We start from the raw sequence: 15042 nt of genomic DNA on the forward strand, positions 1-15042 counted from the left end.
CGCCTCAGCAAGAACTTAAGAAAGGCATGGAATGTATTGACAACAAGATCAAGGGAAAAATTATTCCCACTGACCCGAGAGACCACCGTCAGTACAAGGCTTGCTTGCAAAATAACCCAATTGCAAAGATAGTGATACCTAATTCTTTGTACTACGACTGGGAGGCTAAAATTAAATTACAGAGAAAATTACACTGCCGTGTTTCAACTTACGCTGATCTCCTAAATTTTAGTCTTGCCAGGACAGGCATTTTCTCATCGGTGAACAGCAATATAGAGTGCAGGCTGAAGAGGGAATTCTGTAAAATCAGATCAAGATATACCGAGTTAATGGGGACAAAAAAAACTGTCTTCAAGGAATCTGGTTCTCGTAAATTTTTACTATTTGAAAAAGAGGTGTGCTTTCACAGTCAACACATAGAAATTCCAGGTAGGTTGGCACTGATAACTTAGCTTATAATCTACTGATGATTCATTGTAGCTGTGTACTAGCTATATATATTAGGCCACATAAACTTAATTATTAGTTCTCATCCCCGCCCACATCACCGTTTTTCTTACCTCATCAAGGATTTTTTGCACCACTGGTGGCTTAGTGCAGCCATCCAGCACCTTTTAAAGTTGGTGCCTTGCTAGAGCAGTCTAAGAAAAAGTGCATTCTGAGCCATTTTAACTAGCTAATTCATTCAATAATGATGGTTTATCTCAGCTATCCAGTTAGTAAAAAAATATATAAAAAAACATAATCCGCCCTCCAGCAATGCTATTTTTAGTGCAGGAGGATGAGAAACTAATAATTAAGTTTATGTGGCCTTATATACCTTGATTTTACTTGCAGGAATGCCATATACTGAAGTACGGCCAAGTACCCAACAACGAAAACTGGCCTTGATAAAAGCTAAGACAACCGAATACTTAAAAGGGTTAGGGGCAATAGGGCTAAAAGCAACAATGCTGACTGTGGAGACTGGAGGAGAAGACATAAACATTAAGTTGGGGAAATCAGGCCGCAGATCTAGAATCGTCAAGCAAAGAACTGCTACCAAAGACACACAGAAAGCTCTATTGCACACCCTCATGGTAAATAATGTATCATTCAAAGTTTATCATGAGATAGCCTCACTGTTTCCATCCCTGCCAAGAGCATATGAGGTAAAGTAATTATTTTATGCACCCATACAAATGTAATGGTTACGTGTCATCTGTATATAGATAAAGAAACTTAAAAAGGAAATAAAAACAACACCAATAACCAGCACAAAAAACAATGAGATAGAAGGGGCTGAATGCGACTTCGTTGAGCTTCTAACTGAAGCTGCTACAGACTTGGTTAGTCTACATAATGCTGATAGTTTAACATACGTGACATAGTATGATATATACCAAGTGCATATAATAGCATATACGCAGTGTGAGCAGCCTGCATGTCCTAACTGTAAACTCCCTACACATCATTGTAACTGTGTGATGATAAACATTCTCAACCTTCTAGTCTCATACACAAATACTCTGAGTGCCAACTGTGTTACTCCATTGCCTTGCAAATACAACATATTATGCAGGCTAGGAATCTACATAAATGACAATGTAATATCACAAGTGAAATTTGTGCAGGTCATCTACTGACTATACATAGTACAGAATCCAGAAAATATAGAAAATACAGAAAATATTATCATGCTATCAAGAAGTGATATCATTTACAAAAATTATGCTATTGCAACCATGCAAAAGACTACGTATTGTAAATATATTACTGACCTTATCATGCCTTAAAATTATTAACTTGTACATGTAGCAGAACAATAGCTATTATATAGTTTGTGTTGCTTACACAATTACAACCCCATGTATGAGTGTTTACAAGAATTTCAGGTGGTTGATCTGGATCAGAGTTTACTGCTTGCTGTTCTTACATCAAACAGATCAACAGAGATCCTACAAAGTTCGACAGTAACAAAATAAGAGTAAAGGTATCATTGGATGGAGCGAAATATAGCAGGACATCAAATTTTTGCATTCTCACATTTACGATACTTTGTGGGGAAGAGTTCATCCAATCAAGTATGCCTGTGTATAAAGTACAGATAAAAATTAATGTATATATATAGTATTAAACTAACAAACTCGTAAAGATACAAGCATGCATATGTGCTTTTAACACATACATATATACAAAGCAAAGCCTCCAGCAGCCGCATGCAAAACATAGCCATTGCCACCCAGTGAACCAGCACCGGGATGCATGTACACCACTCAGGTATTCAAGTCTTGTGCAGGGTAATACTCTTGGGGTAGTATTACCTACTTAGGACATACAAAGAGAGGTCGCAAAACCCAAAGTTTCTCAATGACCTCAATACTGCTAAATGACAGTGGCCATTTGCTTCTTTTGATAAATAGCAAACATATATACCAGGCACCCAGTGATATTATAGCTTTGTCAGCTGGTTTCTGGAGCAATTCTTCTTGCTCAAGAAAACAACAGCAACGGCAAAACTACAAATAGAACTTCATTATATTGCCAGACTGATGCTCTAGCCACTTGGCTATGCTTCCTCATACACACACACACACACACACACTCACACACACACACACACACACACACACACACACACACACACACACACACACACACACACACACACACACACACACACACACACACACACACACACACACACACATGCATGTACGTATGTACATAATATCAATACGCATGCTGTATTTCCATTTCCTGGTATAAAAGCCCAGTCTTATAATCCATTTGTAAGCCAGCTGAAAAATCTTGTTTGCTCCTAGTAGCACACATATCATAAGTAAACTTGAGAATTATGCAAGTACAATCACTGGGAACAACCTTTCTAACCTCCAAGATCCTTGATTGTCAATATGACTTAAATGAGATTGATTAGGCACATTAGTTATAGGCACAAGTCATGCACACATCTCCAGAATTTGTGTGTTAAATATATTGAAATCCTACCAAAAAGTACTTTTGAAAATATCTATGCATACTGTACATTGAAAATAATCTGCTATACAATTTGATTAGAATAATTACTGACATTACAATGGATGTATTTAATGTGTATAGATGTACATTTATTGTCAGTGATCAAGGCATCCGAAGAGTACGAAACTATTGCAGAAGGGATGAAAGGATCACTAGACAAAATCAATTCGCTACTGAAAGATCCACACATTACAATAAATGATGAAATTTATGACGTTGAATTGTTTCTCTGTAGTGACTATAAGGTATACACTTATTAGTAAACTTTGGTATTAGTAAATTACAAGTGTTCAAATTTCAGATGATTTTACTGTTGATGGGACTGAAAAAAGCATCATCACAGTATGCTTGTGTTTGGTGCAAGGTTGACCAAAAAGACAGGTATATACAAAAACACTGTATAAAACTTGAAAGATAATTCTGCAGATGGGATACAGGCATAGAAGACACCGAATATTTAGTCACAAATAGAAGAACGTTAGAATCTCTATATGAGGACTACAGAGAAAAACAATACAGCTGCAAACACTTACCACTTGTACACATTGAGACTGACCACATAATCCCTGACGAACTACACCTGCTACTAAGAATTACTGACATATTATTGAAGAACTTTATTGCTACAGCTGTTGCCCACGATAAAAGATTAATGAAAACTAGATGGAAACTGAAACAAGGGCCAATGGTGAGATCAGTTATTTTAAATATTAGACGCTGTGGAATCCCATTTGACATCTGGATGAAAAAAAATGATGATGAGAGCTCCGACAAAAGTAATTATTCATATACATCATTAGTAGGCTACAGGAAAAAAAACCTGCTCAAATTTTTTCCATCAAAGATCCCATTATGTCATCCTTCCACAGAAGTAAAAAGAGTAGCTCAGTTGTGGATTGTAAGTAGTAAAACTATTAAACTATGTGTTAAGGGATGCAATGTTTGCATTATTGTTGAAGGATTTCAAAGACCTTTACGATTTGATATCGCAAAGGAATCTGCTCACTCAGTACGACCTACTACACCAAAAGGTAACAGACTGCTTGTAAGTTTGTAGCTACAAAAGTTCACATGCATAACGATGTATGCATACTATGGATGCAGTTGTAAAGTACTATATAGGGCTATCGTGGTGTTAAAAATAAATAATCAGTTTTTAAAAATGTGATATTGACTGCTCTATTAGAGTGTCACCAGACTTGTTCTACCACCCCAGCATTGTGCTGTACAGTGCTAGGAAGCAAAGCCCCTCTCCTCCAGTTTAATTAGACTCTGATATGCAAAAAAATGGTAAGAGGGGGAAGTGGTGGATGATTTTGGCAATAAAGTTACTATGAAGCTTACACAGTGAGGTTTAACAGTTATGAATGTAAATTGTTTTGGTGTCTGGATACAGTACATGTCTCAATATAATAATTTTAGAAGTTTGTGGTGGCATTAGAAGTTTTATATTATATCGCTAAAAATAAATACTCGGGGTTTTAAACATGACTGTTCTATTAGAGTGATTGACTATGCTATTAGAATATCTTTATGTTTTGGTACATAACGGTGTCCAATTAAAAAGGGGAGGGGCTTTGCTTCCTTTGTCTTTAATTAGTATATTATACTTTAGTATGCATATGAAACAATTCATATTATGTACAATGAATTTAAAGAACAAAACAAATTTGCAGGCAAAGGACTGGGTCGATGATTATACAGATTTACGAGATGTGCATTGCAGCTACCGCCCACAATATGTGACTCCATACATGCACATTTTGACCTACCATGTACCACACCTGATTCGCATGTATGGCAACATAAAGCAGTTTTCGTGCCAAGGTAAGGAATACTTAATGATCATAATGGAATATGTAAACTTAAATTCATAGCTGTGGAGAAGAAAAATGACATTTGTAAATCTATATATTTTAAATCTTCGAACAAGTGGGATGCCCCCAAAGACATCGTGGACCATGAGCAGAGGGTAAAGAAATTAAAGGCTTTTGCCCGAAGAAAAAGAGGCTACACGTATGTAATAGTATGAAGATATTACATGTCAATATTACTTTATGCAGCTGGCATAAGAAAACGGCATCCCCTGAGAGTAGACAATATCAAAATCTATGATCTATTGTAAATTTGTCAGTAACTTACACATGCATTCATACATACATACATAATTGTGAATGCACTATTGTACCTCCACTGCAATGTTTTAATACATCAACAATTAAATAAACAAGCTATGGGAATTAAGCTGAGGGCTGGATGAATGTATAAATATACTCGCTGAAACTTCTTGCAGAAGTGTTCCAGAATGCTATAGCTCTTACACAGTGCTATATGTTCAAATTATAAAAATACATAAATTGCAGCTGCTGAAAGGAGTAACAATACTTGGGTGACTGGTTTAATATGTTGGTATCCATGGTAACAAAGCACACTGATGTGGTAAAGTAGCAACAGTACTCTCAGTATAGAGTTACTGATCCATGAGAAGTGTAAGTGTGCAAATGGGTATACAAAACAGTACTTTACCTTAGACGATGCATTCTACATGTATTGAGCCTAACAATGGTAATCATCTTATGGCAATTGTCACTGATTATGAATTTATTTTTTGTGATTCTCATATAGCAGACACCCAACTAGAAAAATGTTATAAGTGTACTCCATGTATGGCGTAATGTATTTCATGGACTCATGGACTGAACTGGAAACAGCTTTTTACTAATAATCCAGGCATTATTTATCCCTTTTAATGCTGAAGACAAAATTACCAATCTACAACTGCTGGTACTGCTCTTCTAAACAAATCACACAGTTCATGCCCACACCAATTTATTAGAATATTTACAAAACACATGTACTTGTGTGTACTTGCAGCGATAGGTGCTACTACTCTAGCATAGATTCATTCCTTTGCTCCTCAAGTACTTAGCACAGGTATTTAGGTTTCAGTAATGAGCCAGTACGTATTCTTAGTTACATAGTCAAGTAGTCTCATGCCCACCCACCTCAGTACTCTCTTACTGATTGACTAGTAAGTTTGTACTAATATACATTCACTATAGCTTATTGTTAGCCTGTATAGGAATAGCCATGCCACCCTACAAAGCTATAAATTGAATACTGTCATGCATTGCAAAGTTTCTAAAAAAAATAGTGCATGCACGACCTTCATTAGTGACTTGTAAGGAAGAGCAGTGCCAGCAGATCACAGTGTAGATCGGTAGTGGTGTCTTTAACCCCACAAGAGAGATGGATTATTGTTAAAGAGCTGTTTTCAGCCCAATCCATGAGTCCAGTCCACAAGTCCAGTTGGCAAAATACATTACACCTGGCTATCATGTAAAAGGATACCTCCCATGCCCTATATATATATATACCTTTTCTAATGAGATGCAAAAGCAAACTTCCCAGATGCTAAGAAATGATTCTCTATTGCTGCAGTTCATTACATCCTATTAGTGTTTTATTTGTTTTAATTCATAATTATTACCACCTTTAGTTGAATTGTTAGGCATACAAATGTGAATGATAATAAAATGCAACGGACAAAATAAAGCTTTTAGATCACGTAAAATCTCTAGTGCATTACAGCAGGTATTATCTTCGCTGAATTGCCAGACAAGTCTACCAAGTTAATAAGCAGTGTGTCTGACTGTCTGTGTGAACAAACAGCCTACAACCAGTAGTCCAGTCCAGTACTTGACTCATATCTAGCTAGTTGATGGTGGCAAAGAGGGGTGTGACACCTTCGCAAATCTGTACGTGATTTGAAGCTTCACGCGTGATTGCCGTAGTGTGATTTGTGATGTTATTACTGTGTTCTGAAGGACAGTAGTTCGTGATTAAAACTAGTATTGTATCAATGTGAGCTTAGAAATGTGTTTTAGAGAGTAGTTTTCAAACAATTTTAATTATTTGCGTGGACGAAACCGCTCGAGATTTGTTGTTTTGTGATTTGATAGTTGAAGACCATACGTGAGTTGGAGAGGTGTCATAGCTACTCCCGGGGCGGCAAACTCACTGTATAGCCAGAAAAAAAGCAGGATTAACTTTAGTAGCACAGGTTCGTAAACATTATGCACCTATCAATGGTAAGCCCCACTACCCCCCTCCCGGGCTTACTAGGGGATTAGTGGGGGATTTTGACCTGATTTGATCTGAAACTCTGCCCCACTAGTGGGGCATTTGACCGCTCGAAATTTTAGGCATTTATTTTAACTTGCAAGCTAAAGGAATTGACCTGTTTCCTAAAGTACCTAACAGCCATACTACATGGAGATTTGACCACTAGTCGTTCCCCCATGGGTGGAGAATTTGATTTTTCAAAAAGTCAAATCCCCACCATTCCCCCCACTACGCCCGGGAGGGGGTAGGTATGGGATAACATTGATAGGTGCATTACCAAACAGGCTCGTAAACATTTGTTACAACTTTCAGTTTCTTTATGGACGAACAATGCCTGTATGATTTTACGGTACTGGGCTTTGCAGTGTGAGGACTCTGATTTTCCTTTCCCCAAACCCCGGTTGTAATTAATTGTGTTTGTAGTTTAGTTGTAGAGTAATTTGTATTGTAACTGTATTATAAAAGAATTTACGGATTTTTCGTTTTCGTACTTTAGTAGCACTGTACTGATATATAAAAGTCAGACATCAAAGTGCACATTTGTCTCAAAACAAAGCGTTTTATACTGAGGGTTGGCCACACAGAATACTGAGAGCATAGATTTATAAACCCCAGGCACCTGGGATATTTAACAGGGTGCGATATGCTCAGAGGCTGGCCAGACTGGGGTCCGATACAACCATAGTTTATAAATAGATATAGCAAGACCAAAAAATCATACTAGTACAAAAAAAACTAACCTGCGGAGGTGTAAACGACTAGTGAAGATAGGAGGCTATTGACTGTGATGGTGAGCCCTAGGGTGCGCCTAGGCTTGCTGTGCCGTAACAATTATGACATAGGCGCTTCTGTATATACTTCGCTTCTGTTCGTAATCTATCGTAGTTTATGAAGGAGACACATGACAACATTTTTTTTAAAATTATTTGTACTATGAAAACCGTTGGTTATGAAGTTAACTAGTGGTGAGGCGTTGAAACAAAGAACTGTTCTACCATATGACAACCGGTAAACTGAGAAAAAGTGACGTCTGGATTGTCAGTGTGAGCACATTGTGTTGTCTCCATTGGTTATGTGTATTAATTCTTATCGCGTGTTTTGTACTATGAAAACCGCCGTGTCTAGCTTTCACCTTTTAATGCAAGATAGATTTCATGTTGCTTAATGCTGCTAGAACCGGTAAAGTGACATAAGATTAAAGGACACTGCATGCCAAAGCGTGGCATCTCATCCCATTTGAAACTTTTTGCAGATGATTGCATATTATATCGAACTATCAATAGTCAGCAAGATCAATTATTATTACAACATGACCTCAACATTATATTAAAGTGGACTGAAACTTGGTTAATGGAATTAAACACTTCCAAGTGTGTGGTACTTACCTGTAGTAGACTAACATCCTCCTCTACTTTCAACTATACTATCAGAAATTACTTTTTGCAGCGAGTTACCCAACACCCTTATTTAGGAATTCTCTTAGACTCAAAAATGTCATTTACACCTCATATCAATCAAGTTATCTCTAAAGCAACAAGGATGCTAAACTTTGTTAAACGTAACCTTTATAGATGTTCTGCAGAAACTAAATGTTTAGCCTACACCAGTATAGTGAGACCACTGTTGGAGTATGGATCGGCAGTATGGGACCCCTACTTGCAGAAGGAGATACAAAGTATAGAAATGGTACAACGACGTGCTGCTCGTTGGGTCAAGTCAGACTACCGATATAACAGTAGTGTTACATCTATGTTAGCAGATCTACAATGGCCATCACTTCAACACCGACGATATGTGACTAGATTAAAAGTATTCTACAACATTGTTTACTCCTCATCAGTCTTAACAGTCCCAAATTATTTCACCAACACCACATATCCCACCCGCCACCACCACCCCTTCCATTTTGAGATTCCGTTTGCTAGAACAGATCATTATAAATTCAGCTATTACCCCAAATCTATCCGCGATTGGAACAATTTACCAACTGACACAATAGAATCCCAATCTCTACAAGTATTTTTAGATAAATTATAACTGACTCTCATCTATGTGATTTGTAATGTTTTTTCCTTACCTGAACATATCAGTTTGTAACTGTGTTTTCAGTAATCATAATCATAATCATAATCATAAAGCGTTAAAGGCTTGCTCCTGATATAAGCGCGTACATGCGTGAATCGCAAAAATAAAAATAATAAGTACGCTCAATTGTGCCATATGCAGTCTATAGTGACTAACCTGTCTATACAGTCTATAGTGACTAACCTGTCTATACAGTCTACAGTGACTAACCTGTCTATAGTGACTAACCTGTCTATATAGTCTATAGTGTCTAACCTGTCTATATAGTCTATAGTGACTAACCTGTCTATATACTCTATAGTGACTAACTTGTCTATATAGTCTATAGTGTCTAACCTGTCTATATAGTCTATAGTGACTAACCTGTCTATACAGTCTATAGTGACTAACCTGTCTATATAGTCTATAGTGACTAACCTGTCTATACAGTCTATAGTGACTAACCTGTCTATACAGTCTATAGTGACTAACATGTCTATACAGTCTATAGTGACTAACATGTCTATATAGTCTACAGTGACTAACCTGTATATATAGTCTACAGTGACTAACCTGTCTATATAGTCTACAGTGACTATCCTGTCTATATAGTCTAAAGTGATTAACCTGTCTGTATAGTCTACAGTGACTAACCTGTCTGTATAGTCTACTGTGACTAACCTGTCTATATAGTCTATGGTGACTAACCTGTCTATATAGTCTACGGTGACTAACCTGCCTATATAGTCTACGGTGACTAATCTGTCTATACAGTCTATCGTGACTAACCTGTCTATACAGTCTATCGTGACTAACCTGTCTATACAGTCTACAGTGGCTAACCTGTCTATATAGTCTATAGTGACTAACCTGTCTATACAGTCTATAGTGACTAACCTGTCTATACAGTCTATAGTGACTAACCTGTCTATATAGTCTACAGTGACTAACCCGTCTATATAGTCTATAGTGACCAACCAGTCTATAGTGACTACCCTGTCTATGTAGTCTATAGTGACTAACGTGTGTATACAGTCTACAGTGACTAACCTGTCTATATAGTCGCTAGTGACTAACCTGTCTATACACTTTATGGAGACTAACCTGTCTATATAGTTTACAGTGACTAACCTGTCTATATAGTCTATAGTGACTAACCTGTCTATACAGTCTACAGTGACTAAACTGTCTATACAGTCTACAGTGACTAACCTGTCTATATAGTCTATAGTGACTAACCTGTCTATACAGTCTATAGAGACTAACCTGTCTATATAGTCTATAGTGACTAACCTGTCTATATAGTCTATAGTGACTAACCTGTCTATACAGTCTACAGTGACTAAACTGTCTATACAGTCTACAGTGACTAACCTGTCTATACAGTCTATAGTGACTAACCTGTCTATACAGTCTACAGTGACTAACCTGTCTATACGGTCTATATAGTGACTAACCTGTCTATACAGTCTATAGTGACTAACCTGTCTATACAGTCTATAGTGACTAACTTGTCTATACCGTCTATAGTGACTAACCTGTCTATACAGTCTATATAGTGACTAACCTGTCTATACAGTCTATAGTGACTAACCTGTCTATATAGTCTATATAGTGACTAACCTGTCTATACAGTCTATATAGTGACTAACCTGTCTATACAGTCTATAGTGACTAACCTGTCTATACGGTCTATAGTCACTAACCTGTCTATACGGTCTATAGTCACTAACCTGTCTATACAGTCTATATAGTGACTAACCTGTCTATACAGTCTATATAGTGACTAACCTGTCTATACAGTCTATATAGTGACTAATCTGTCTATACAGTCTATATAGTGAGTAACCTGTCTATACAGTCTATATAGTGACTAATCTGTCTATACAGTCTATAGTGACTAACCTGTCTATACAGTCTATATAGTGACTAACCTGTCTATACAGTCTATAGTGACTAACCTGTCTATACAGTCTATATAGTGACTAACCTGTCTATACAGTCTATAGTGACTAAACTGTCTATACAGTCTACAGTGACTAACCTGTCTATACAGTCTATAGTGACTAACATGTCTATACAGTCTATAGTGACTAACATGTCTATATAGTCTACAGTGACTAACCTGTATATATAGTCTACAGTGACTAACCTGTCTATATAGTCTACAGTGACTATCCTGTCTATATAGTCTAAAGTGATTAACCTGTCTGTATAGTCTACAGTGACTAACCTGTCTGTATAGTCTACTGTGACTAACCTGTCTATATAGTCTATGGTGACTAACCTGTCTATATAGTCTACGGTGACTAACCTGCCTATATAGTCTACGGTGACTAATCTGTCTATACAGTCTATCGTGACTAACCTGTCTATACAGTCTATCGTGACTAACCTGTCTATACAGTCTACAGTGGCTAACCTGTCTATATAGTCTATAGTGACTAACCTGTCTATACAGTCTATAGTGACTAACCTGTCTATACAGTCTATAGTGACTAACCTGTCTATATAGTCTACAGTGACTAACCCGTCTATATAGTCTATAGTGACCAACCAGTCTATAGTGACTACCCTGTCTATGTAGTCTATAGTGACTAACGTGTGTATACAGTCTACAGTGACTAACCTGTCTATATAGTCGCTAGTGACTAACCTGTCTATACACTTTATGGAGACTAACCTGTCTATATAGTTTACAGTGACTAACCTGTCTATATAGTCTATAGTGACTAACCTGTCTATACAGTCTACAGTGACTAAACTGTCTATACAGTCTACAGTGACTAACCTGTCTATATAGTCTATAGTGACTAACCTGTCTATACAGTCTATAGAGACTAACCTGTCTATATAGTCTATAGTGACTAACCTGTCTATATAGTCTATAGTGACTAACCTGTCTATACAGTCTACAGTGACTAAACTGTCTATACAGTCTACAGTGACTAACCTGTCTATACAGTCTATAGTGACTAACCTGTCTATACAGTCTACAGTGACTAACCTGTCTATACGGTCTATATAGTGACTAACCTGTCTATACAGTCTATAGTGACTAACCTGTCTATACAGTCTATAGTGACTAACTTGTCTATACCGTCTATAGTGACTAACCTGTCTATACAGTCTATATAGTGACTAACCTGTCTATACAGTCTATAGTGACTAACCTGTCTATATAGTCTATATAGTGACTAACCTGTCTATACAGTCTATATAGTGACTAACCTGTCTATACAGTCTATAGTGACTAACCTGTCTATACGGTCTATAGTCACTAACCTGTCTATACGGTCTATAGTCACTAACCTGTCTATACAGTCTATATAGTGACTAACCTGTCTATACAGTCTATATAGTGACTAACCTGTCTATACAGTCTATATAGTGACTAATCTGTCTATACAGTCTATATAGTGAGTAACCTGTCTATACAGTCTATATAGTGACTAATCTGTCTATACAGTCTATAGTGACTAACCTGTCTATACAGTCTATATAGTGACTAACCTGTCTATACAGTCTATAGTGACTAACCTGTCTATACAGTCTATATAGTGACTAACCTGTCTATACAGTCTATAGTGACTAAACTGTCTATACAGTCTACAGTGACTAACCTGTCTATACAGTCTATAGTGACTAACCTGTCTATACAGTCTATAGTGACTAACCTGTCTATACAGTCTATATAGTGACTAACCTGTCTATACAGTCTATAGTGACTAACCTGTCTATACAGTCTATAGTGACTAACCTGTCTATACCGTCTATACCGTCTATATAGTGACTAATCTGTCTATACAGTCTATATAGTGAGTAACCTGTCTATACAGTCTATAGTGACTAACCTGTCTATACAGTCTATAGTCACTAACCTGTCTATACAGTCAATATAGTGACTAACCTGTCTATACAGTCTATATAGTGACTAATCTGTCTATACAGTCTATAGTGACTAACCTGTCTATACAGTCTATATAGTGACTAACCTGTCTATACAGTCTATATAGTGACTAACCTGTCTATACAGTCTATAGTGACTAACCTGTCTATACGGTCTATAGTCACTAACCTGTCTATGCAGTCTATATAGTGACTAATCTGTCTATACAGTCTATAGTGACTAACCTGTCTATACGGTCTATAGTCACTAACCTGTCTATACAGTCTATATAGTGACTAATCTGTCTATACAGTCTATAGTGACTAACCTGTCTATACAGTCTATATAGTGACTAACCTGTCTATACAGTCTATAGTGACTAATAGTGACTAACCTGTCTATACAGTCTATAGTGACTAACCTGTCTATATAGTGACTAACCTGTCTATACAGTCTATAGTGACTAACCTGTCCATACAGTCTATAGTGACTAACCTGTCTATACAGTCTATAGTGACTAACCTGTCTATATAGTCTACAGTGACTAACCCGTCTATATAGTCTACAGTGACTAACCTGTCTATACAGTCTATAGTGACTAACCTGTCTATACAGTCTATAGTGACTAACCTGTCTATACAGTCTATAGTGACTAACCTGTCCATACAGTCTATAGTGACTAACCTGTCTATACAGTCTATAGTGACTAACCTGTCTATATAGTCTACAGTCACTAACCTGTCTATATAGTCTACAGTGACTAACCTGTCTATACAGTCTATAGTGACTAACCTGTCTATACAGTCTATAGTGACTAACCTGTCTATACAGTCTACAGTGACTAACCTGTCTACAGTGACTAACCTGTCTATAGTGACTAACCTGTCTATATAGTCTATAGTGTCTAACCTGTCTATATAGTCTATAGTGAGTAACCTGTCTATATACTCTATAGTGACTAACTTGTCTATATAGTCTATAGTGTCTAACCTGTCTATATAGTCTATAGTGACTAACCTGTCTATACAGTCTATAGTGATTAACCTGTCTATATAGTCTATAGTGACTAACCTGTCTATACAGTCTATAGTGACTAACCTGTCTATACAGTCTATAGTGACTAACATGTCTATACAGTCTATAGTGACTAACATGTCTATATAGTCTACAGTGACTAACCTGTCTATATAGTCTACAGTGACTATCCTGTCTATATAGTCTAAAGTGACTAACCTGTCTGTACAGTCTACAGTGACTAACCTGTCTGTATAGTCTACTGTGACTAACCTGTCTATATAGTCTATGGTGACTATACAGTCTATAGTGACTAACCTGTCTATATAGTCTACAGTGACTAACCTGTCTATATAGTCTACAGTGACTAACCTGTCTATACAGTCTATAGTGACTAACCTGTCTATACAGTCTATAGTGACTAACCTGTCTATACAGTCTACAGTGACTAACCTGTCTATAGTGACTAACCTGTCTATATAGTCTATAGTGTCTAACCTGTCTATATAGTCTATAGTGACTAACCTGTCTATATACTCTATAGTGACTAACTTGTCTATATAGTCTATAGTGTCTAACCTGTCTATATAGTCTATAGTGACTAACCTGTCTATACAGTCTATAGTGACTAACCTGTCTATATAGTCTATAGTGACTAACCTGTCTATACAGTCTATAGTGACTAACCTGTCTATACAGTCTATAGTGACTAACATGTCTATATAGTCTACAGTGACTAACCTGTCTATATAGTCTACAGTGACTATCCTGTCTATATAGTCTAAAGTGACTAACCTGTCTGTACAGTCTACAGTGACTAACCTGTCTGTATAGTCTACTGTGACTAACCTGTCTATATAGTCTATGGTGACTAACCTGTCTATATAGTCTACGGTGACTAACCTGCCTATATAGTCTACGGTGACTAATCT

At 36.9% G+C, this 15042-nt stretch overlaps 2 protein-coding genes across 2 annotated transcripts; both read left to right on the top strand.

Moving 5' to 3' along the window:
• Positions 1-20: 20 nt before the first annotated feature.
• LOC136258890 (uncharacterized) lies at positions 21-2367 on the top strand. The gene is made up of 3 exons (XM_066052261.1): positions 21-429; positions 838-1151; positions 1212-2367. Exons 1-3 carry the CDS (start codon positions 27-29, stop codon positions 1368-1370), a joined length of 876 nt encoding a protein of 291 aa, XP_065908333.1. The 5' UTR covers positions 21-26; the 3' UTR covers positions 1371-2367.
• Positions 2241-5249, top strand: LOC136258333 (uncharacterized). Its single transcript, XM_066051655.1, has 8 exons — positions 2241-2259; positions 3100-3263; positions 3320-3399; positions 3445-3916; positions 3978-4049; positions 4695-4845; positions 4896-5034; positions 5082-5249. Exons 1-8 carry the CDS (start codon positions 2241-2243, stop codon positions 5131-5133), a joined length of 1149 nt encoding a protein of 382 aa, XP_065907727.1. The 3' UTR covers positions 5134-5249.
• Positions 5250-15042: the final 9793 nt, after the last annotated feature.

The sequence above is a fragment of the Dysidea avara genome, chromosome 6 (genome assembly GCF_963678975.1).
Source record: "Dysidea avara chromosome 6, odDysAvar1.4, whole genome shotgun sequence".
Taxonomy (NCBI): Eukaryota; Metazoa; Porifera; class Demospongiae; order Dictyoceratida; family Dysideidae; genus Dysidea; species Dysidea avara.

Bases quoted from the DNA above. Each gene is read 5' to 3' on its own strand.
- LOC136258890 (XM_066052261.1), top strand. From the start codon at position 27: ATGGAATGTATTGACAACAAGATCAAGGGAAAAATTATTCCCACTGAC. The intron at 430-837 runs GTAGGTTGGCAC...TTTTACTTGCAG, and splicing joins TCAACACATAGAAATTCCAG to GAATGCCATATACTGAAGTA. The intron at 1,152-1,211 runs GTAAAGTAATTA...ATCTGTATATAG, and splicing joins CCCTGCCAAGAGCATATGAG to ATAAAGAAACTTAAAAAGGA.
- LOC136258333 (XM_066051655.1), top strand. The intron at 3,264-3,319 runs GTATACACTTAT...TTCAAATTTCAG, and splicing joins TTCTCTGTAGTGACTATAAG to ATGATTTTACTGTTGATGGG. The intron at 4,050-4,694 runs GTAACAGACTGC...ACAAATTTGCAG, and splicing joins ACGACCTACTACACCAAAAG to GCAAAGGACTGGGTCGATGA.